Source organism: Schistocerca serialis, chromosome 7 (assembly GCF_023864345.2).
Source record: "Schistocerca serialis cubense isolate TAMUIC-IGC-003099 chromosome 7, iqSchSeri2.2, whole genome shotgun sequence".
NCBI classification, from domain to species: domain Eukaryota; kingdom Metazoa; phylum Arthropoda; class Insecta; order Orthoptera; family Acrididae; genus Schistocerca; species Schistocerca serialis.
This window is the reverse complement of record NC_064644.1, coordinates 310,731,915-310,757,116: the sequence shown is the minus strand read 5'-3', so window position 1 is coordinate 310,757,116 and position 25,202 is coordinate 310,731,915. Positions and strand designations below refer to the sequence as shown.

General features: G+C 45.3%; 1 protein-coding gene across 1 annotated transcript in view; it reads left to right on the top strand.

Annotated features, from left to right (window-relative positions):
* The first annotated feature begins 2,567 nt into the window (after nt 1–2,567).
* LOC126413037 (A disintegrin and metalloproteinase with thrombospondin motifs 7-like) overlaps nt 2,568–25,202 on the top strand; it is a 427,824-nt gene continuing 405,189 nt past the window's right edge. The window contains exons 1-2 of the mRNA XM_050082931.1: nt 2,568–2,574; nt 2,660–2,853. Coding sequence (XP_049938888.1) covers nt 2,568–2,574; nt 2,660–2,853 — 201 coding nt within the window. The remainder of the gene's footprint in view (nt 2,575–2,659; nt 2,854–25,202) is intronic.

Here is a 25,202-nt window from a genome sequence, read left to right as displayed (position 1 = left end):
ACTATCGAATTCCAGACCCCCATAACTACTAAATTTTCGGCTCCTTTCATTATCTGAATAAGTTCTTTTACCTCATCATACATTTCATCAATCTCTTCGACATCTGCGGAGCTAGTTGGCATATAAGCTTGTACTACTGTGGTAGGCGTGGGCTTCGAGTCTAGCTTGGACACAATAATGCGCTCACTATGCTGTTTGTAGTAGCTTACCCGCACTCCTATTTTTTTTATTCATTATTATACCTACTCCTGCGCTACCCCTATTTCATTTCGTATTTATAACCCTGTATTCACCTGACCAGAAGTCTTGTTCCTCCTGCCACCGAACTTAACTAATTCTCACTATATCTAAGTTCGTTCTATCCGTTTCCCTTTTAATATTTTCTAACAGACCTGCCCAATTAAGGTATCTCACATATCACGCTCCGATCCGTAGGACGCCAGTTTTGTTTCATCTAATGAAGACGTCCTCTTTAGTAGTCCCCGCCCGGAGATCCGATTGAGGAACGATTTGACCTCCGGAATATTCTACCGAAGAGGATGCCATCATCATTTAACCATACAGTAGAGCTGCATACCCTCGGGAAAACCTGCGGCTGTAGTTTCCCCTTACTTTCAGCCGTTTGCAGTACCAGCACAGCAAGGCCATTTTGTTTCATGCTACAAGATCATATCAGTCAATCATGCACACTGTTGACCCTGTAACTACTGATGAGGCTGCTGTTCCTCTTCAGGAACCACACGTTTGTCTGGCCTCTCAACAGATACCCCCTCCATACGGCTATCTAAATCGATGAGGCACGCAAGCCTCCCCATCATCGCCAAGGTCCATGGTTCGTATGGTATAATACTCCAATAACGACCAGGCCATCAGAGACAGATCACAAGCCTTTTGAAAGGAATCGTCCTGGCATTTTCCTTAAGCAATTACAAAAATGACACAGAATTAAATCCGATTGGCCGGACAGGGATTTGAACCACCTGAAATATGAGTCCCGTATCATTGCACTGAACCAGCTCACTTGGTTTGGGTACTGCAGTCTACTGCTGAGATAATAAGGCTTTTTTAAAGTATTTTCGAGTGGTCAGTAAACTGTAATTGAACCGCTCTTGTTTTTACTATGTCAGAAAGTTTCATTTTACGCTACAATGCGTAATCACCCAGAAGATGTGGGAAATATCTACATCCACGTCTACACGATTACTATGCAATTCACATTTAAGTGTTTGACAAAGGCTTCACAGAAATATTTTCAGACTGTTTCTCGGCCGTTCCACTCTCGAATAGAACTTAGAAAAAATGAAAATCTACATCTTTCTGCGCGAGCTCTGATGTCTCTTACTTTGTCGCGATGGTAATCTCTCTCAATGTGGGTGGGAGCCAACAAAATATTGTCGCATTACGAGGGTAAAGTCGCTAATTGAAATTCCGCAAAAAGATCTCGCAGTACTGAAAAACGCCTCAGTTTTGTTTATTGCTGCCAGAACTGTGTATAATATCCGTGACAGTCTCAACCATACATCGCGATAATACGAAACGAGCTGCGGTTCTTTCAAGTTTTTCGATGTCCTCCACCAAGTCTGTCTACGGCGCAGACGTATACTAGAAGAGAACGGAAAATCGTGTTGTATGCAGTCTCTGTAGTAGACTTGTTGAATTTTCTAAGTGTGGTGCCAATAAAATGCAATGTTTGGTTCACTTTCCTCACAGCCGGCCGCGGTGGTCTAGCGGTTCTAGGCGCGCAGTCCGGATCCGCGCGGCTGCTACGGTCGCAGGTTCGAATCCTGCCTTGGGCATGGATGTGTGTGATGTCCTTAGGTTAGTTAGGTTTAAGTAGTTCTAAGTTAAGTCCCATAGTGCTCAGAGCCATTTGAACCATTTTTTGACTGCCGGAAAGGCTCCGTGCGCGCTCGAATCTCTCTAATTTTACATTCGTGATCTCCTCGGGAGGTATAAGTAGGGGGAAGCAATATATTCGATACCTCATCCAGAAACGCACCCTCTCGAAACCTGGAGAGCAAGCTACACCGCGATGCAGAGCGCCTCTCTTGCACAGTCTGCCACTTGAGTTTGCTAAACATCTCCGTAACGCTATCACGCTTACCCTGTGACGAAACGCGCCATAGTGTATGGTCCTAGCTTGGACGATTGTAAATGGGAGTAAGAAATTTTTACGAATCTAAAATTTTTCTTTTGCAACATTTTAAAAACCGTAAAACGGCTGTGTGCTAGACTATAGTACGCTTGGAATCAGATGAAACCTCAGAGATCCAGGCAAAAACAACTAATATAATATCGTACAATCGCAGGATAGAACGCTAAGTAAGTAATCAAATTGAACGAGGCATACCTTAATAAAGTCGTACCAGCAGGCCAGAATGGTATAATGTAGAACCACACTCACAAAGAAGGATGCACACCTATATATAATCCACAGAGACGCCTCCGTAACTTCGCGGCAGGAGCGTCAAGCGAGCAGACCGGCGAACAAAGGAATGAGGCTTGTATACACTATCTGCAGAGGACGCATACAGGTGGCGTTCAAAGCAGTTATATGACAGTCCGAAATGAAACGTTGTTACAAGAACATAACCAAACATTGTTTGTCAGAAAGCTAGTAAATAACTTGTGCTGAGCTCGGCTGCGCCACGTGCCGCAGACGACTGGCAGGCGGCGTGGGCGGAGCGGCTGCGGTGGCAGTCGCAGCAGGAGGGCTGGAGCGGCCGCAACGCCAGCGCGCGCTCCGTCAGCCAGCCGAGGTACCTCGAGACGCTCGTCGTCGCCGACAAGAAGTTCCTCGACTACCACAAGGGCTCCGACCTCGAGAACTACATCCTCACCATCATGAACATGGCGAGTACCTGGCAAACTTCGCTCCTAGCGTACTCTTTTGTTATTAATCTGGCTATTTCTTATCCTATTCCATCAGCAACTCGCTTCAATTCAACAATGGTGTGCTAATAGACTTTGAGATAATCTCGCCGCAAAAAATGTTATCACCAGCTTTAAAGAACATCCTGGAAACTTTAGAGCTTTGTTGACTGTGTAGTACAGGGTGTATCAAAAAGAATGATTCGATTTTAAAAAATCGTAACTATTACGTTATTTGAGATACGTGCGTGAACGACGTACTGTTGGAAAGATCAAACTCTCGAATTTTACACGGTTCCCGCTAGGTAGCAGCAGTATGCACATACTTCAGTTCTAGTAAAAATGGTGTCAGGAAAACAGAAAGCGTTTTTTTTTCTTCGTTTTGCGCAGTGCGGGTCAGTAATAACTGTTCAGGGTGACTTTCGTACTAGGTATGGTGTGGACCCTCCCCAGAGCACAGAGCATTAAACGAAGGCATGGACATTTGCGAGAAACAGGTTGTTTGTGTAAAGGCAAATCGCCGGGCCCTCCCCGAGTGTCTGACACAGACGTCGAACCATCCGCCAGAGTTTCACAAAGCATCCATAGAAATCCGGTCGCCGTGCAGCTCGACAGCTCAACATGCCCACAATGTCCGTCTGGTGTGTGTTGCGTCGATGTTTACACATGAAACCATACAAAATTCAGGACTGCAAGCTCTTCGTGAAGGTGACAAACAACAACGTATGGAGTTCTGTAATTTTGCTCTTGGCAAGATGGAATGTTCAAATGTCTGTGAATTCTTAAGGCACCAAACTGCATATGTCATCCGTCCCTAGACTTACACACTACTTAAACTAAGTTAAACTAACGTATGCTAAGAACAACACACACACACCCAGGCCCGAGGGAGGACTCGAACTTACGCCGGCAGGCAAGATGAAAGATGACAATTTTCTTCCACGCTTAGTGTTTAGTGACGAGGCAACAGTCCGTTTAAATGGAACGGTGAACCGTCATAATGTGAGAATATGGTGTACGGAACAACCACATGAAGTTGTACAAAATGAGAGGGGCTCTCCAAAATTTAGTGCGTTTTGTGCAGTTTCACGGAAAAAGTTGTATGGTCCACTTTTCTTTGCTGAGAACAGTGTTACAGAAAGCACATATCGCGATATGCTTGAGAACGTTCTTTTCCTACAGTTGGAGACTGATTCGAACGACTTCATTTACCAACAGGACGGGGCACCGCCACACTAGCGTCTGGAAATGCGGGAATTTTTAAATCAAAGGATTACTGAACGATGGACTGGTCGTACTGGACCAAATGGTTCAGCCTTACATTACAGGCCTCCAAGGTCACCGGACGTAACTTTATGTGATTATTTCTTGTGGGGGGTGAAAGACACTGTTTCTGTCCCTCTGAATGAACTGAGAAATCGCATAACAGTAGCTCGCTGCCGTGTGGGAACAATTTCAGAACAATTTCAATACCGGATTGACATATGCCTTTCATCTCAAGGTTGGCGTACTGAACACCTGTGACAAGGTATGAAAAAACTTTCAGTTTTCCGTTCATCAAAAAACAAAATTCGTTGTATATGTTTATTAGTTTCAGAAATATTGACGTGCCAAATCGGATGATTCTTTTTCATACATCCTGTACTGTCGGGAAGAAATTTCTGAGAATGAGCGTCTGGAACATAGTATTGTCTGGTACTGAAACATGGACTGTTGGAAACCGAAACAGAACAGAACCGAAACATTTGAGTAATGGTGGTACCGAAGAATGTTGAAAATTACGTGGATTTATGAAGTAAGGAGTGACGAGGTTCTCCAGAGGATCGACGAGGAAAGGAATATATGGAAAATACTGACAACAAGAATGATAGATAGCAGCACATCTGTTAAGACATCAGGAAATAAATTCCATTGTAAAAGAGTAAGCTAATGAGGGTAAAAACTATAGAGAAAGAGACAGATTACAATACACCCAACAGGTAACTGAGGACATATGTTGGAACTGATACTCTGAGATAAAAAGATTGGAACAGGAGAGAAATTCGTCGCTGGTCGTATCAGACTAGTCAGAAGATTAGTGACTCAAATGTTCAAATGTGTGTGAAATCTTATGGGACTTAACTGCTAAGGTCATCAGTCCCTAAGTTTACACACTACTTAACCTAAATTATCCTAAGGACAAACACACACACCCATGCCAGAGGGAGGACTCGAATCTGCACCGGGACCAGCCGCACAGTCCATGACTGCAGCGCTTTAGACCGCTCGGCTAATCCCGCGCGGCCAATGACTCAAAAATAAAAAAAAAGGAATGTATAGAACTGGTATCAAGTGTTGGTGATGTAGACACTGATCAGCCATAACATTATGACCATCCACGTAATAGCTGCCATGCCCACCTTTGGCACGGATAACAGCGGCGACGTGTCATGGTATGGAAGCTATTAGGCCTTGTTATGTCGCTGGAGGAAGCTGGCAACACATCCGCACACACAAGTCATCTAATAGCCATTATTTCCTGGGAAGCAGCGATGAGCTCCAAAGCCACGTTCAATCACATCCCAGATGTGTTCGATCAGATTCATATCTGGCGATCTGGGTGCCAGCGCATCAATTGGAACTCGCCACTGTGTTGCTCGTACCTCTCCATCACATTCTTGGCCTTGTGAGATGGAGCTGTATCTTGTTAAAAAATGCCACTGCCGTTGGGAAACATGATCGTTATGAAGGGGTGTAAGTGGTTCTCAACCAGTGCACGATACTCCTTGGCCATTATGGTGTCTTGCACGAGCTCCACTGGACCCATGCATGCCCACATGAATGTTACCCAGAGTATAATGGAGCCGCCGCCGGCTTGTCTCCGTCCTGCAGTACAGGTGTCAAAGAGTTGTTCCCTTGAAAGGCGACGAATTTGCGCCCTGCCATCAGCATGACGAAGAAGGTATCGGGGTACATCAGACCAGGGAATGCTCCGCCACTGCGCCAACGTCCAGTGCCGACGGTCACGTTCCCATTTCAGTCGAGTTATCGATGTCGTGGTGCTAACATTGACACATGGTGGGTCGTCGGCTGCGGAGGCCCGTCGTTAGGAGTGTTCGGCGCACTGTGTGTTCAGACACACGTGTACTCTGCCCAGCATTAAAGTCTGATGTTAGTTCCGCAACAGTTCGCCGCCTGTCCTGTTTTAGCAGTCTGCCCAGCCTACGATCTCCGACATCTGCAGTGGGGTATGGCCGCCAAACCCACGACCTCCGGACGTGGTTTCGCCTTGGTTTCGCCACGTATTGAAGACAATCACCACAGCACTCCCTGAACACCCGACAAATCTTGCAGTTTCCGAAATTCTCGTGCCAAGCTTCCGGGCAATCACAATCTTAGCCTCGGTCAAACTTAGATAGATCTACACACGGAAAACACGCTTAGTGACTCTACATTCAACAAGCGTGTGTGTGAGTGACAGTAATTCCTCGCCAGGCGACACTGCTGTCGCCTGGACTGGTTTATACTGATTGCATGTCAGTGATCATAATGTTCTGGCTCTTAAATGTATATCACGGAAGTATCTACCAATCGAATGTATGAAATCAGAGCAGTAAAATGAGTAGATGTGGAGACATGACAGAATGGCAGAAAGGAGTTGTCGCGTTTGGACATGTCCGTCACCATATCGTGAATCAAGTTATCCGATTTGTTGCTGTGTCGACGAGGATTGCTCAACCTGTCTACCACGAATGGTGTGGGACTCACCCAAAATGACACCAGCGGGGAAACGCCTTCTCTTTGTGAGCGCTGGGCTATTATAAGAGGACGTGCTGAAAAGTAATGCTCCCGAATTTTTTGTTCAGTTCTCAATATCTGTTGAGGTAAGACATAGCATGCGTATTACTCGCTCTATTTTCGCGCTTCACTGTCGCCGGTTGCAACCCTCTGCCGCTACAGGACTCCGAATTGTAGCGTGTAACACGATGGTGTGTAACGTAACTATGTCGGTGCGTGAGAAACACAGTGGTTCAAATGGTTCAAATGGCTCTGAGCACTATGCGACTTAACTTCTGAGGTCATCAGTCGCCTAGAACTTAGAACTAATTAAACCTAACTAACCTAAGGACATCACACACATCCATGCCCGAGGCAGGATTCGAACCTGCGACCGTAGCGGTCTCTCGGCTCCAGACTGTAGCGCCCAGAAGCGCACGGCCACTCCGGCCGGCAAACATAGTGGTGTGAGTGAGTTTATAAAAGTAGAAGAATTCGTCCACACACGGAGCACCTTCTCCTTCAGCATTATAATGCCAGACCACACACGCGCTCTACAACGCATGCAACAATCCGGCGCTCTAAGTTTACTGTCGTCGATCATTCTCCAGAAATTCCCGACTCGACACTTTCCGAACACCTTCGAGAACTTTACGTTAATAATGATGAATCGGTGCAAGCAGAGGTGAGACTGTGGTTCTGTCAACAAAGTCAAGCATTCTATAGTGACGGTATCAACAAATTTATCTTTTGTTCAGAGAAACGTGTTCTTCGCCAGCGTAACTACACTCCTGGAAATGGAAAAAAGAACACATTGACACCGGTGTGTCAGACCCACCATACTTGCTCCGGACACTGCGAGAGGGCTGTACAAGCAATGATCACACGCACGGCACAGCGGACACACCAAGAACCGCGGTGTTGGCCGTCGAATGGCGTTAGCTGCGCAGCATTTGTGCACCGCCGCCGTCAGTGTCAGCCAGTTTGCCGTGGCATACGGAGCTCCATCGCAGTCTTTAACACTGGTAGCATGCCGCGACAGCGTGGACGTGAACCGTATGTGCAGTTGACGGACTTTGAGCGAGGGCGTATAGTGGCCATGCGGGAGGCCGGGTGGACGTACCGCCGAATTGCTCAACACGTGGGGCGTGAGGTCTCCACAGTACATCGATGTTGTCGCCAGTGGTCGGCGGAAGGTGCACGTGCCCGTCGACCTGGGACCGGACCGCAGCGACGCACGGATGCACGCCAAGACCGTAGGATCCTACGCAGTGCCGTAGGGGACCGCACCGCCACTTCCCAGCAAATTAGGGACACTGTTGCTCCTGGGGTATCGGCGAGGACCATTCGCAACCGTCTCCATGAAGCTGGGCTACGGTCCCGCACACCGTTAGGCCGTCTTCCGCTCACGCCCCAACATCGTGCAGCCCGCCTCCAGTGGTGTCGCGACAGGCGTGAATGGAGGGACGAATGGAGACGTGTCGTCTTCAGCGATGAGAGTCGCTTCTGCCTTGGTGCCAATGATGGTCGTATGCGTTTTAGGCGCCGTGCAGGTGAGCGCCACAATCAGGACTGCATACGACCGAGGCACACAGGGCCAACACCCGGCATCATGGTGTGGGGAGCGATCTCCTACACTGGCCGTACACCACTGGTGATCGTCGAGGGGACACTGAATAGTGCACGGTACATCCAAACCGTCATCGAACCCATCGTTCTACCATTCCTAGACCGGCAAGGGAACTTGCTGTTCCAACAGGACAATGCACGTCCGCATGTATCCCGTGCCACCCAACGTGCTATAGAAGGTTGTTGTCAACTACCCTGGCCAGCAAGCTCTCCGGATCTGTTCCCCATTGAGCATGTTTGGGACTGGATGAAGCGTCATCTCACGCGGTCTGCACGTCCAGCACGAATGCTGGTCCAACTGAGGCGCGAGGTGGAAATGGCATGGCAAGCCGTTCCACAGGACTACATCCAGCATCTCTACGATCGTCTCCATGGGAGAATAGCAGCCTGCATTGCTGCGAAAGGTGGATATACACCGTACTAGTGCCGACATTGTGCATGCTCTGTTGCCTGTGTCTATGTGCCTGTGGTTCTGTCAGTGTGATCATGTGATGTATCTGACCCCAGGAATGTGTCAATAAAGTTTCCCCTTCCTGGGACAATGAATTCACGGTGTTCTTATTTCAATTTCCAGGAGTGTATATTGAGAAATGTAGACATGAAGGGTGAAGATGTAGCATGTTGTTTTGCATAAAAAGCTTGAAGACTTTTTACATAAATTCGGAGGCTTTATTTTTCAGCACGCCCCCGTATATCGTCGTTCCTAATGGGCAGCCACCTCAGTATTGACTGTTGCCTGCCGACCTGCACGCTTCGAGCTTCCTCGTTGCTATCTCTTTACTTCACTCATGGCACTATAGTCTTCGTGCTCCCTTGGTGCACGGAAAATTGTTCATAATCATGCTCGTGCGATTATATGGCCGCGCGGAGTGGCCGCGCGGTTTGAGGCGCCATGTCACGGACTGTGCGGCCCCTCCCGCCGGAGTTTCGAGTCCTCCCTCAGGCATGGGTGTGTGTTGTTCTTAGTATAAGTTATTTTAAGTTAGTTGAAGTAGTGTGTAAGTCTAGGGACCGATGACCTAAGCAGTTTGGTCCCTTAGAATTCACACACATTTGAACATTTTGTGACTATATGCAATGCAATTATGCAATTAAATTTGTTTAATGGAACAGGCGTATCAGGAAGTAAAAGTCTCATCAAAACTTTGAGAAGGTTGTAGGGAAAGCTAGGTATTCCATTCGCACAATAAAGAGAATAAAGTATTTCCCGAGACTTTACTATTTCAGAAAGACCTGGAAAAAGGCGAAGAAAATTTAATATTGTTTTGCAAGTAGGAGTCATTGTGTTAACTCGAAACTGTCAGGAACTGCGGCTATTTGTCCCGAATTTTCGAGAACATAAAGGAACTCACCCAATTCTTAGCTTCTGAACACCAAAACGAAGAGTTACTTTTTCTTGAATAATGCCCCTGTCTACGATGCAGGTAATTATAATTCCAATAACGTGAAGAAGCTTTTACTTATTGTGCGTATATACAGTATCATCATACGAGCTGCATTCAAGTTCTAAGGCCTCCGATTTTTTTTCTAATTAACTACTCACCCGAAATCGATGAAACTGGCGTTACTTCTCGTCGTAATTGCCATGCAGACGTACACATTTTTCACAGCGCTGACGCCATGATTCCATGGCAGTGACGAAGGCTTCTTTAGGAGTCTGTTTTGACCACTGGAAAATCGCTGAGGCAATAGCAGCACGGCTGGTGAATGTGCGGCCACGGAGGGTGTCTTTCATTGTTGGAAAAAGCCAAAAGTCACTAGGAGCCAGGTCAGGTGAGTAGGAAGCATGAGGAATCACTTCAAAGTTGTTATCACGAAGAAACTGTTGCGTAACGTTAGCTCGATGTGCGGGTGCGTTGTCCTGGTGGAACAGCACATGCGCAGCCCTTCCCGGACGTTTTTGTTGCAGTGCAGGAAGGAATTTGTTCTTCAAAACATTTTCGTAGGATGCAGCTGTTACCGTAGTGCCCTTTGGAACGCAATGGGTAACGATTACGCCCTCACTGTCCCAGAACATGGAAACCATCATTTTTTCAGCCTGGCGGTTACCCGAAATTTTTTTGGTGGCGGTGAATCTGTGTGCTTCCATTGAGCTGACTGGCGCTTTGTTTCTGGATTGAAAAATGGCATCCACGTCTCATCCATTGTCACAACCGACGAAAAGAAAGTCCCATTCATGCTGTCGTTGCGCGTCAACATTGCATGGCAACATGCCACACGGGCAGCCATGTGGTCATCCGTCAGCATTTGTGGCACCCACCTGGATGACACTTTTCGCGTTTTCAGGTCGTCATGCAGGATTGTGTGCACAGAACCCACAGAAATGCCAACTCTGGAGGCGATCTGTTCAACAGTCATTCGGCGATCCCCCAAAACAATTCTCTCCACTTTCTCGATCATGTCGTCAGACCGGCTTGTGTGAGCCCGAGGTTGTTTCAGTTTGTTGTCACACGATGTTCTGCCTTCATTAAACTGTCGCACCCACGAACGCACTTTCGACACATCCATAACTCCATCACCACATGTCTCCTTCAACTGTTGATGAATTTCAATTGGTTTCACACCACGCAAATTCAGAAAACGAATGATTGCACGCTGTTCAAGTAAGGAAAACGTCGCCATTTTAAGTATTTAAAACAGTTCTCATTCTCGCCGCTGGCGGTGAAATTCCATCTGCCATACGGTGCTGTCATCTCTGGGACGTATTGACAATGAACGCGGCCTCATTTTAAAACAATGCGCATGTTTGTATCTCTTTTCAGTCCAGAGAAAAAAAAATCGGAGGCCTTAGAACTTGAATGCACCTCGTATTACATAGAGATCTGGAAAAAAAAAGTGTGTGAAATCTTATGGGACTTAACTGCTAAGGTCATCAGTCCCTAAGCTTGCACACTACTTAACCTAAATTATCCTAAGGACAAACACACACACCCATGCCCGAGGAAGGACTCGAACCTCCGCCGGGACCAGCCGCACAGTCCATGACTGCAGCGCCTCAGACCGCTCGGCTAATCCCACGTGGCGCACACAGAGATCTGCATCTCTTCTCAATACAAGGTGAAGAGGCAGGCCGGTAATGTTCTGTGCTTGATTCAGCCACACGCTTGCAGCCCTTCCTCGTGCTCTGCCTTCGATTGTGCCTTGCAAGATTTTTTTTTTCTAAATTACCCCCTTCCTCTTTCAAAATACACTCAATAAACTGGAAGTATCTTTCAGTAACACGGGAAGATAGCTTGTTATGATGCTAAATTCTTCTGTAGTGAAGGTACCGTTCTTCTTCCTGTCCAAGGTACACGTAACATCTCCCGCCAGCACCACATCTCGAGATCATCAGTTCGGGTCTTGTCGCTAGCTTTCACGGTCCACGTATCGCAGCTGTACGAGAACACAGTAAACACCAGTGATTACATCAAGCTCATCTTCGTTGTTTTAGATATTGCCAGGCTCTGCAAGATCTTAGTGAGTTTAACCATTTCTGCTCGGCCAAGGACGATTCCTCGTTTAATTTCTTTGTGACATTTTCCTGCGTCATTGATCATAAATCCTAGATATACACAGTCATTCACTACTTCCAGATTCTTAAAGTACCCTGAGAGCCTCCGCATATGCATACGTCCATCGTGAAACAGTATGCAGAACCATGACTGGCTTGAAAAGATGTCGTGGTACAACGCCTGTGTCCAGTATTGTCGAAGGGCGCATAACTGCCATCGCACCTCTCCCTACTGCCACGTCAGGGGAAGCTGCAACAACGATCGCCGTGCTGACAGTCAGCGAAGATCCATACGCCGTCGCACTGTCCATGTCTGTACTTGTCTTGCCGTAAAAAGACCCTTTTCTGACTTAATGTACGTGACGTAGATGTACGATCCTACACGCCCGAGCAAACGATATATGTCCTTTCGGGCGCTAGTCGCGCTTATCCGTTGTCATGGTGAGAGGCGTTGAATATAGCTTTTTTGAACTCGTTGATTCCATGTTCGCACGATAGTCATGGAATCCTGACCAAAATGAACAGTAACACTGTAGAACGATAATATAGATTTGATCGGCCTCGATCTTACCGATGTCGATATCAGACATGGCAGTCCGTTTCCCTTCTTATACGAGGCATTACACGATCGTCTCACAAACTACCAACATTGAAATGTTAATTCCTCATTTACGGAATGTCGATGACCTTACTCCTACCTTCTTTCATGCAGTTGTATTGAAATGTTTATCATTTGCGTATTCAGGCATGTAGTATACTTCAGGTCATTTTGACGTTTCTTGTATGTCGCCTTTTTTGGTGTTGCATTTTTAATGTCCAGCAGTGCAGCATAATAGCCGAATGCTTTACCTTCAGTACTTCTGCTAGCACTTAGCTAGCTGTTTCTTCAACCAACCATAATTTCTTACCAAGAGATAAATCTTAACGCCTTAATAAAATCTTACGACGTATCACCTCATCAATGTCTGCAGACATTTTCAGTTTTCCTCTTGGGATGGTAACCAAAAGGAGAACGCGCTTCATTGTCCCATTTCTACTTTCTTTTCGTTGCGACATCGTAAGGAATAGCCAACAAGTTTATTCCTGACTATGATGAAGGATAACTCTCTTTTACGAGAACTCGTCTCTACTTTCTCCTAGACTGGTTTACAGAAGCAACGCTAAACCCGAGTCATGGCGGACGAATGAGTAATATTCTACTTGCCAAACTGTTGCCCAGTTTTATTCTATGAGCTTAGATACAGGGTAAGTCAGGAGGAAAGGAACGTGCTTTGAGGGGTGATAGTATTGGTAATTCTGAAAAAAAAACTTCAAATGAAGAAATGCGCTTTTCTTAACGTTATCCGGTGTACAGTTGTTTGAAAATCATACCGTCAGTGGGAATTTGCGAATTTGTGGAAGGGCCTTTTGCGACCAAACTGCTGAGGTCATCGGTTCCTAAGCCTACACACTACTTAATCTAACTTAGACTAACTTACGCTATGGACAACACACACACACCCATGTCCGAAGGAGGACTCGAACCTCCGACGGGGGGAGTCGTACGTACCGTAACGAAGTGTCTTAGGCCGCGCGGCTACCCCGCGCGGCCTATATCGTCAGTCTCATGTCCTTCTTCGGCAGCACTCATATGCGAATACAACCAAAGCTACATTAGGCTGCGTAGTGCTGTCTTTACCGACCATTTCAGTGCGTGCGGTGCGATGTTATCGATGACCAGCTGATCGGTTCAGATGTTTTAGATAACCGTCTTAATGGAACACAGTATATTGATTTTCTGGAAAATGTATCACCTGAATACTTGGTGGGTATTCCTTTGGCAACATGACTCGTATGTACTTTCAGCTCGACGCAGTTTCTGAACATTCCATACGGCCAGTGACACTATACCTCACTGAAAAGTATCCTGAGCGCTGGACTGGTTGCCGTCTAGTCATTTCTTAGTCACAAAATTCACCCAATGTTACTCAGTTAGATTACTTTTCAGGGTTTGGCTTATAAACGAAGTCAACAAGCGCAGAGTGGACACAAAGGAGAAATATTTCGCTCGTATTTTACATGCGTATGCTCTTGTATAGGACCGTAAGAATGAACTCAGATCAGCACACAACGGCTTTCTACAAGTTCTGCAAAATGTTTTGCAGTTGACGGTGGACTTCATAAGATCACAATGTTTCATTCGCTATCATCTGCACTTGTTCTGTTCTCCATTGTTTTCGCTCGTTTCGTATAAAACTGTTAAGAACAGGGCATATGTTGATATGACGTTTTTTTTATTCAGAATCACTATCACCCCTCAAAGCATGAACCTTTCCTCCTGACTCACTCAGTATTACGTAATTCAGATGAACCACAACGATTTGTAATATGTAAAGCGAATTCATGCCAATCGTAATGTTTTCCTTAGAGACCTTCCACAGAAATTGTAGTCTATTGCTAGTTGTTTATGATGAATTGACGTATTTCAAAAAGGGTAGCCGCAGTTCAGATTCGAAACGTGATGTTCATAAGACATCAGAATATGGGCGGTACACACTTTTCATAACTTTCTACAATTCCATTGTGGTACGGCACTGTTTTATATTCATAAAATGTGTTTTTCGAAAAGCGCACAATCCAAATACGAAGTGAGGGAAATTTAGAAATGAAGACAGGTCTTTACACGGTCGTGTTGCATCGCTCTTTGTACCACGTGCGCAGTAGTTGTCAGTATGACGTGCAGGTTATGCGCCATGATTCACCACTGTTGTTCAGTTTACAGTGAGCTAATCAGAAATAGAACCTGCTTACGGCAGGAATTGCCGATCGACAATTTGCCTGGTTCACGGGGTATGCTTTCTGAAGGTCGAAAAATGTGGCTGTCGTGATAAATTTGTGGGTGTGGATGTTGCGTCTCATTTACTCCTCCGTTACCAATGAAGGAGCTCCTTGCTACAGAGGCCAATGAACTTGTCTATGGCTAAGAATATCTCCGAAATTTCATTATTTCATAGGCATGAAAATCAGACAATGTATGAAGTAGAACCTCTGAGGTTTAGGATGTACGGTAGAGGTGCTGACTACATGATACTTAGCAGTTGATCCTGAATACTTTTTGGATGTGTCGTTTGGCGAATGCAAGCCCCCGAGTTGCAGTCATCCTCCAGTAAACAGTTTTAAATTGTTCATTAAGTTTAATTTCATTGCACATTCCGCTGCAGATGGACCCATTCTGTATTCTTGCGCAGTTTGTTACATTGTATGTGCAGGCCATACAGTCATTGTTCACTGTGTCTCATGAGGGCCATGGTGAAAGTTACACACGTTTTCATGTAGGCTGAAAGTAGTGACTGGAACGAAACTGCATCTACACTGGATAGACTAAGTCAGGACAGCGCTAAAACCACATATCTTCTCGTTAGCTTACTGTAGATGCTAAAATGAGCGTTGCAGCTGAAAGTCCTGAAAAATGTGAACACCTTTCTTTAATAGAGTTTGTAGTGGGAAAAAATCACAAATATCTTGTCATTCATCGCAAAATCTGTGGCGTATACTGACCAGGTGTCATAACTGAAGATACTGTACGTCGATGGGTGTCGCTTGTTGACGAATTGTGCACCAGAAGTCCAGCTATATTCAACGAACTAGTATAGTTGTTGAGTCCCAAAACTCCTGTTTCCTAGATTTTCTTTGCCGATAGGTAAATGCCTACTGGTAATAATCTTGGCCGGTGACAAGACATACATTTTCTACACTAATATGGAGGCAAAACTCCCGTCAGTAGTGTGGCCCAACAAACCAAAATAAGCACCCGAAGCACTCTCAATCAGAAGAGTTACGGCTCCCGTTATTCAGGACGCTAAAGAAATGTCGTTAGCAGGTTTTTATGAAATATAGATAGACAGTCTATTCTGAAGCCTGCTGCAAGATATTAAGGAAACTGAGGATTGCTATTCAAAACAAGCGTCGTAGTCTCATGCTACCGGTGTCGAGATTTATTTTGCACGAAAATGCTTGGCCGTACCTATGCCGACAATAGAAGAAATATTGCGTCGCTTCAAATGGGTCATTTTTTGTTAAGTCCTACGTCGTTTGAGACCTAGCGCCGAGTGATTTGCACTCGAAGAATGGCTTGCTTGCCAAAGATGCAACCCTGACGAAGACCTTCAAGACGCTGCCATGGGCTGGCTGCAATCTCAGACGCCAGAGAGGCTTTATCAACGCGTTAAAAATATATAATAAATCTTCATCTAAATCTACGAACCTATACCACGAGCTACTTTACGGCGTGTGACGGAGACTACCTCTGTATCATTATCATCTTACCCCTTATCTGTTCCATTCGCGCACGGTGGGTAGGAAATTCGACCTGAAATAAACGTCCGTATGAGCTCTAATTTGCCTGGTCTTTTTTCTAGTGGCCGTTTAACAAGATACATGTGGAAGAAAATAATTAATGTGACCACAAGTCAAAAGCCTGTATACTCATCTTTTGCGAGGTGGACCGCTGCAAGATGTACATGAGAGTCAGTAAGGTTCTGGAAGGTGCCGACAGCTCTAGGTTTCTCGGATGAAGGTCAGTGGTGCCTACAGCCCGATCGAGGTGGGTCCATAGATTCTCGATTGGGCTTGAACTCGGGGAGCACGGTGCCCAGGGAAGTTCGGTAAACTTATGCTGGTGCTCTTTCAACCACGCACGCACACTGCGAGCTTTATGACACGTTGCATTGTCCTGTTGGTACATGCCATCGGGCTGAGGAAAAAACAAAGTGCTTGCAGGGGTAGACATGGTCCGCAAAGATAGACGCATTCTTGTGTTCATCCATTGTGTCTTCCAGAATGACGAGATCTCTCAAGGAATGCCATGGAAACATACCCCAGACCATAACGCTCCGTCCTCCTGCCTGGACCCTTCCGAAAATTGTTACAGGGTGCTTGTAAAAGTGATTCATCTGAAAGGCCATCTGTCGCAGTTCAGTGGACGTCCAGTTGCAGCACTGGCGTACAAACTCCATCCTTCGTCGCCGATGAACAGCAGTGATAATGGGTGTAGCTGTGGAGACCATAGGCAACAACGTTCGCTGAACGGTCGTTGAGGGGCGTTGTCAGTATCCCCTAGGCACATCTTGGCGGTTAGTTGCTCAACAGTTGCACGTCTGTTCGCCCATACACATCTCTTCTGCCGTGTTCACCTCTGTCATCTTTGGGCTGTGTTGCACATCAGTTGCCTCGGTTCCGGTTTTGGATAGCTCTGATGTGCCATGCACTGTATACTTTAACCACAGCGGCACGCCAATTCGGAAATGCTTCCACCCTTGGCCCGAAAGCCAACGATCATGCCTATTGGACGTCAGATAAAACGCTCCATTTCCGCATTACGACAACGACTACACTATTTTGCGCCCCACCCCCCCTCCCTCCCCAAACGCTTTATAAATCCCCCACTGCTGGTGGTTACCATCTGCCGTCTGTGAGTGGTTATTGCACGTTGACGTCGAACATAGACAAGGCTTGTTCGAATGTACACTCTCGGAATTTCAACTTACGTACCACACCTCTCTTGTTGAATATCTCCTGAACGCTCTCGCGCTGACTAAACAATCCCGTGGAGAAACATGACGCTGTTCGTTAGATCTTCTCTACCTCTTCTGTTAACACTACTTAGTAAGTCCCCTAGACCGATGAACAGTACTCAAGAACCGGTCGAACAATTGTTTTGCAAGCCACTTCTGTCGCGAATGAACTAAATTTCATTAAGAGTTTTCTAATAAATCTCAGCATTGCATCTACTTTTCTTGCAGTATATTTTATGGGTCATTCCACTTGAGGAGACACCGGACTGTTACTACTATGTATTTTACTACTGTTACTGTTTCCAGTGATTTTCACCAATAGTGTAATCGAACTGTAAAGGATGTCTTCGCCTACTGACGCGCCATATGTTATATTCACTTATGTTCAGGGTCAACTGCCAGTGCTAGCACCACTCATCAATCGTTTTCAGGTTATTCCACATTTCGCTACAGTCTTCTGGTGATGCAATCTTCCTACAGATAACAGTCGTCTGCAAAAGCCTCATAGGTTCTTCCGATGTTATCAGCTAGCTCATTTCTTCTTCTTTTCGTTTCAGCCGTCTGAAGACCACGATAATTCGCGCCAGCTTCGTTTCTTCTGGTCTTTCTCCTCGTGCAATAGTCTTTCATTCTCATACTTTGCAACGTTCTACGGTGTTCTGTCCTTGATTATTTTGTTCTGGGTCTAGTTCTGTCCTCGAAATCTGTGAGGACCTGGATTTTTTAATTCATAATCACCCTGTTTTATATCTCCGGTTGCTATATTCCCCTTTCTTCCAGATCCCTATGTATCTCTTGGATAAAGCTTACTTTGGTTCTATTTCCTGTCGAAAACCGTATTACGAGACGGCATGTGACATATGAGAGGTAACTTCCTCCTCTAGATGCAAGCGCAGTTTGAATGCGTTGCGTTCATCCGGTGTATTTTGAGTAGCGGAAGTATGTAGAGGTGTTCTAGTCCTATGTCAACGCGAGTTATCGAATTTGTAACTGCTAAAAAAGTCACTCCTGTAGAGATTCATCGTCGGTTAAAGGCTCTTTATGGTGATAATGATGTTGATTACTGACGAGTAATAAAATTTCGTGAATGCGAAACTGGGAAAGCCATAATTGCTAACGAAACTTGCAGCGGACGTCCGATCACTGCCACAGACGATAAACTTCGCAAACTCGTCGACGATTTGATTCAAAATGACCAGCGTTTCACTCAAAAGCGTATCGCAAACGATATAGGAATAGCTACGGTACGTGTCGGTTTCATTACTGAACAATTATGATACCGTAAAATCTGAGCACAGTGAGTACCACACCGTCTCGCAGCGGAGAACAGACAGCATCAATTGGAATGTTGCTAGCAACTTTTGAAGCGCTGTCGTCTCGAAGGAAACGACTTCCTTTTCAATATCGTGACCGGGGACGAGTTCTAGTTCCATGATTCCGACGGAGGAGAGAAAAGACAGAGCACTATATATCGACATCCGCCTTCTCCTCAAAACTCAACCATCCGCAAAAAGAATTCATTTGGCTGTGTTTTGGAATAGTCACCGAGTTTATGTGACTGATTATCTGGTACGAGCGGCAACAGTAAATTATTCTCAGTACATAGAGAGTCTAAAACACCTCCGACGTCGAGTTTGTTGTGTTACAGGCAGCCCGGCACCAATGATTTTATAACATGAGAATGCTCGTCCAGACACCCAGCGAGCAACTGAACAGGTTATGCAACACCTGAAGTTTGAACAGATTCCACATCCTCCTTACTCCCTCGATCTTGCGCGTAGTGCTATTTTTTTTTTCTCTACTCAAGGGATACCTCAAGGGTAATCATTACATCTCGTACGATGTGGTGAAGACAGCTATCAAGTCCTGGTTCGAGAAAAGGCTGAAGAATTTTTCAGTGACGAAATGAAAAAAAATTTGTTACACGTTCAGAGAAATGTGATCGTCTTAACGGTGACTATGTTGAAAAATAAATACATGATTTTGAAGGTTAAGAAATATACTTTAATGTCCTTTTCACCCAATCTTCCTAATTGTTGTTTGTTCGTGATCTAAAATCATGTGAGAATTACTTTTCATCCTACTCTCATATTTGCTGTGCTAACTTCCCCTGGTCCAGTCTAGGGATGTGTGCGAAGAAGACACTCCTTTCCCTGCTGACGTCCGAGATACTCTCTATCTTGATATACAGTTCTTGTTTCGCTCGTCTTTTAAATTGATCAACTTCTATTCTTCGAGGTCCCAGTATACTCCTGAGGATATTTCGTTCCATCAATTTTAGTCTCTTAAGTACTCCGGTTCTTACTAGTTTAAAGGTTCCTGCTGCGTGTAAGTCTACAGAGCGGATCACTGTCTGGCAGTGTCCCAGTTTTGCATTGATTTAAATATTATTTTTATTGTAGATGTTCATAGTTTGTATGCTAAATTCATTTTGTTTATTCATGCTCCCATTGGTCCCTTTTCTGTCAGCTCAGTTTCTACCCATTCTCCAAGGTATTTTAAATTTCTCCGCCTTCTGAATTTTCCCTCCTTCTTCTGTCATTCATCTAGGACCTACCTTGATGTTTATCATATTTCTACGTCTTCTCTATAGAGATCTGTAGTTCTGCTTTAGCTGCTTGGCTCTGAAGTTGCGTGGTTTGGTTAACCACGTCTTCTAATGATACCGACAATATCGCAATATCGTGTGCGAATGCTAGACGATCTGCACGTATTCCTTTTTTCTTGCACCCCAGTCATATTCCACCCACTCTTTTATATCTCTTCGCCACTCTCTGCTCACCTTATCAAGCACACAGCTAATGAACAATAGGGAGCGTCTGTCTCGCTGTCTCTATTCTGGTTTTAATCTTGAAGCCCTCTGAAAGCTTTCCTCTGCACTTGTCCTTGGATGATGTGTTGCTTAAGGCGCAATAAAAATGTTCCATTCTTTCACGGAAATTTACCAGGTTTATTAAATCAACCTCGTAAATGAGCTAGCTCATTTATACTTGCTGGCACACTCCCGAGGTACCTTTACTTTTGCCAGTTACGTCCCGTTAAGAGCAACCTATTGAATTCTGTCTCTCAGAAGGTCCTGTATCCATCCAAATATCTGGTCCGGTACTAGATAAGTTTGTATTTTGTTCACTAAAATACAGTGTGAAGCAATATCGAATGTCATCCGGAAGTCAAGAGAAACGGCATCAACCAGGGTGCCTCTGGCTACGGCGCTTTAGAGTTCTTGGCTGCTCAGAGCTGCGGTTCTCAAGTACTTATAACTGAATGGTGATGTTTTAATATTTTTCCAGTAAACTTGCTTGCACCATTGCATGCAAGTCCGAAAGAACATGGCATTGTCATTTTTAACAACACAGGCACTGCATAAGCCTAGTTGTCCGCCAATACCAGACATCGACTTTCAGTTAGTGTCTTCCGCTAACTGATGACATAATGAAATTTGGGTGTGGTCGTAAGTCGTGCACCCATAGCCAAAGTAATGAACATCGTTTCGAATGCGGGTCGGCATAGGACGTTTGGTATTTGGTGGATCAGATATTGGCTTTTCTCACACGCAATACTACCGACAGGATAACTACCCGATCATTTCTTTTCCCCGAAGAGATGTATTTCCCAAGAGCAAACGAACTCTGTGACGTGGATTAGCGGCCACGCTGTTCACTACCTATTCAGTAATGGCGAAAAGACAGTACCCGATTTTTGGTATTACCTCAACGAACGACATTGTGCGATCGTCAAGAGCCCTAAATATAGGCAATATTTTTCTAATTTTCTTTGGAGCGCAGTCCATAATCCGCCTCGCAGCTGGATTATCGGTCACATGAGAAGATAACTATAGCACCTCTTTCCAGTTCCTTTTTTTATGACATTGAAAAACGAAAACAACACAGCAACGAGACGACAGTCATCGAAAAATTCGCAGCGGGCTAAAGTATGGAGCATCCTTTGCCGTAACGGGACGACTTCCTATTATTCTGTTTATGTAGCCGAAGAGGAACGGCTTTCCTTTTATCCACTTGTGTAAAAATAAAATGAAATAAAATAAATAAAAAAAGAAAAAAAGAAAGTGGTTAAGGCGACCGCTTGTTAAAGCGACAAATCCGGGTTCGAGTCTCTGTGCGGCTTAGATTTTTGTTGTCCTCATTCCCTTATACAGCCGATGGTTGCCTGTATTCGCAACTGCGAATACATTTCGTGTCTTTCATAACGGCTGTAGTCTGCGCAGTACCTGCTCCTTCGAACATGCATGCTTGTCCGAAGGAACATTCGATCGTTCTTCTTAACATCACACGCCCTGTAGTATCGTTCTTTTCGGATCGTCCTTGTCGCTGGCCGCAAAGTTTTTTGGCAGAGCAGCTGAGAGCCGGCGGGTCGCTGGGCCCTGGGCGCGCACCTGGCCCCCGGCCCCTGTGGCTGGTCTAGGGTTTCAGTAACAGATAGCGGATGATAGGGGCCAATCGGCCATCCGATCCGGGAACACGTGTTGGCCTCCACGTGCGTGGCGAGCCACTTGTTGCGAGGCGACGCGGTCCCTCTCGGGTTTCGCAGCTACTGTTGCTACATGCCACCCCACCCCGGCCAGCAAATGGGCGCCCCTTTGTCTGCACCGTCACCAGCGTTACGTCAGCGGCGGGCTGTCGCCGTCAAACCGAAGGGCAGTGAGGGACGCGTTCCTTTTTGCAGTATTTCCCGGTGTAACTGATCAGTAGGGAACGGATATGTATGTAAATAAATACTTTTTCGCTTATGGATAAAAGACTTTTTCACATAAAGATACACATTTTTGTAATATACTACTGGAAATTAAAATTGCTACACCATGAAGATGACGTGCTACAGACGCGAAATTTAACCTACAAGAAGAAGATGCTGTGATATGCAAATGACTAGCTTTTCAGAGCATTCTCACAAAGTTGGCGCCGGTGGCAACACCTACAACGTGCTGATATGAGGAAATTTTCCAACCGATTTGTCATACACAAACAGCAGTTGACCGGCGTTGCCTGGTGAAACGTTGTTGTGATGCCTCGTGTAAGGAGGAGAAATGCGTACCATCACGTTTCCGACTTTGATAAAGGTCGGATTGTAGCCTATCGCAATTGCTGTTTATCGTATCGCGACATTGCTGCTCGCGTTGGTCGAGATCCAATGACTGTTAGCAGAATATGAAATCGGTGGGTTCGGGAGGGTAATACGGAAAGCCGTGCTGGATCCCAACGGCCTCGTATCACTAGCAGTCGAGATGACAGGCATCGTATCCGCATGGCTGTAACGGATCGTGCAGCCACGTCTCGATCCCTGAGTCAACAGATGGGGACGTTTGCAAGACAACAACCATCTGCACGAACAGTTCGACGACGTTTGCAGCAACATGGACTATCAGCTCGAAGACCATGGCTGCGGTTACCCTTGACGCTGCATCAGAGACAGGAGCGTCTGCGATGGTGTACTCAACGACGAACCTGGGTGCACGAATGGCAAAACGTCATTTTTTCGGATCAATCCAGGTTCTGTTTACAGCGTCATGATGGTCGGATCCGTGTTTGGTAACATCGCGGTGAACCCACATTGGAAGCGTGTATTCGTCATTGCCATACTGGCGTATCACCCGGCGTGATGGTATAGGGTGGAATTGGTTACACGTCTCGGTCACTTCTTGTTCGCATTGACGGCACTTTGAACAGTGGACGTTACATTTCAGATGTGTTACGACCCGTGGCTCTACCCTTCATTCGATCCCTGCGAAACCCTACATTTCAGCAGGATAATGCATGACCGCATGCTGCAGGTCCTGTACGGGCCTTTCTGGATACAGAAAATGTTCGACTGCTGCCCTGGCCAGCACATTCCCTAGATCTCTCACCAATTGAAAACGTCTGGTCAATGGTGGCCGAGCAACTGGCTCGTCACAATACGCCAGTCACTACCCTTGATGAACTGTGGTATCGTGTTGAAGCTGCATGGGCAGCTGTACCTGTACACGCTATTCAAGCTCTGTTTGACTCAATGCCCAGGCGTATCAAGGCCGTTATTACGGCCAGAGGTGGTTGTTCTGGGTACTGATTTCGCAGGATCTACGCACCCAAATTGCATGAAAATGTAATCACTTGTCTGTTCTAGTATATTTGTGCACTGAATACCTGTTTATCATCTGCATTTCTTCTTGGTGTAGCAATTTTAATGGCCAGTAGTGTATTTTCTGTAAATAAATATTTTAAATAATTTTGCTTAAAGCGCGTTATTCGTCACTTTTCTATGTTATAAGTTTTAAATTCAACACAAAATCTCGTGCATCATCATATTATGAAAACGCAATTTGAATGAAATTCATTTGTAAATATATTGCGTAGAGAGTGACATCCATGACACGTGCTGCCTCGCTGTCTGAAAGTGGAATTCCTTATTTATGGCCAACCGCTGTGGCCGAGCGGTTCTAGGCGCTACAGTCCGCAACAGCGGTACTGCTACGGGTGCAGGTTCGAATCCTGCCTCGGGCATGGATGTGTGTGATGTCCTTAGGTTAGTTAGGTTTAAGTAGTTCTAAATCTAGGGGACTGATGAGCTCAGATGTTAAGTCCCGTAGTGCTTAGAACCATTTGAACCTTATTTATGATTTGGACGGCGGACGCAATGTATTCAAGTCTTCGTCATTGTCCTCATCTAGCCGGCCGATGTGGCCGGTCGGTTCTAGGCGCTTCAGGCTGGAACCGCGCGACCGCTACGGTCGCTGGTTCGAATCCTGCCTCGGGCATGGATGTGTGTGATGTCCTTGGGTTAGTTAGGTTTAAGTAGTTCTAGGTTCTAGGGGACTGATGACCTCAGATGTTAAGTCCCATAGTGCTCAGAGCCATTTGAACCATTTTTTGTTCTCATCTTGTTTAAAGCAGAGCGTTTGTACAGTGCGGATCTCAAGTGAAGTGATCGGTGATGCAATGCTGAACGTTTACAAAAATATGTTGCTGAATACAATGGCATCTTCACAAGCGATACAATAATTCTAATCTGTCAAAAATGTGGGAAATCTGCAAATGCAAACCAGCGATCTAGGTCTGGCAGCATTTAACAAGTAGTAAACATAGACTGTTCGCTTCACGTATAACTTCTAGAAAAGCTCTTATATGTGAAGCAACTCCTTCTTTCACTTGCCCTAGTTTCAAAAAGTTCCGAATATTATGCATATTTATGCTACACTTTTCTTTACTGTGATATTCCTTTATATAAACTGAGAAGTCAAGTGCTCAGAAATTTTCTAACGAAATACACAAATTTTGAAATACCAGACGAATCAACATTAAAAAAATTGCGTGTACCTGCCTTAAGAAGAAATTCTAAGTAACATCAGAGCAGAATGTGAAAATAAAAGAAAAAATGGGTAAGCACTGACGAATCACCGTAGTCTAGCGGCAGGAAAGTGGGTAGTGTTGTTGTACGTGTGCTGGAAAACGATGAAAAAAGTTTCCAAGCGGTGTTTTCTATTGGCGCGTCAAGAAATATAAGTATCGAATCATGTAATAATGGCTCTATTATTCAATGAATCTCTGCAGTTATTATAGCCGAATGGGTGAAATTTAATAGTGTTTTATTCTTACGTACGGATTCTGCTTCATGTATGTAGATGGCAGCCGAAGACCTCCCTGTAAGATTGCCACACATGAGATATGTAACTTGTATAGTACATGATTTACACAGAGTATATGGGTACATACGTACGTTGTCTACTGATGTGACAAATTAATCTCAAATGGCAAAAAGGTGTTTGTGAAAGCGCGAACTAGAACTGATTTGTTCAGAGTCAAAAATCTGTATCTTGCACCTCCACCTTGAGCGATAGCTACTCTTGGGGAATGTGGCTAGGAGCAGCAGTGTATTATACAAACAATTCTGAAAATTTTAAATCGGTA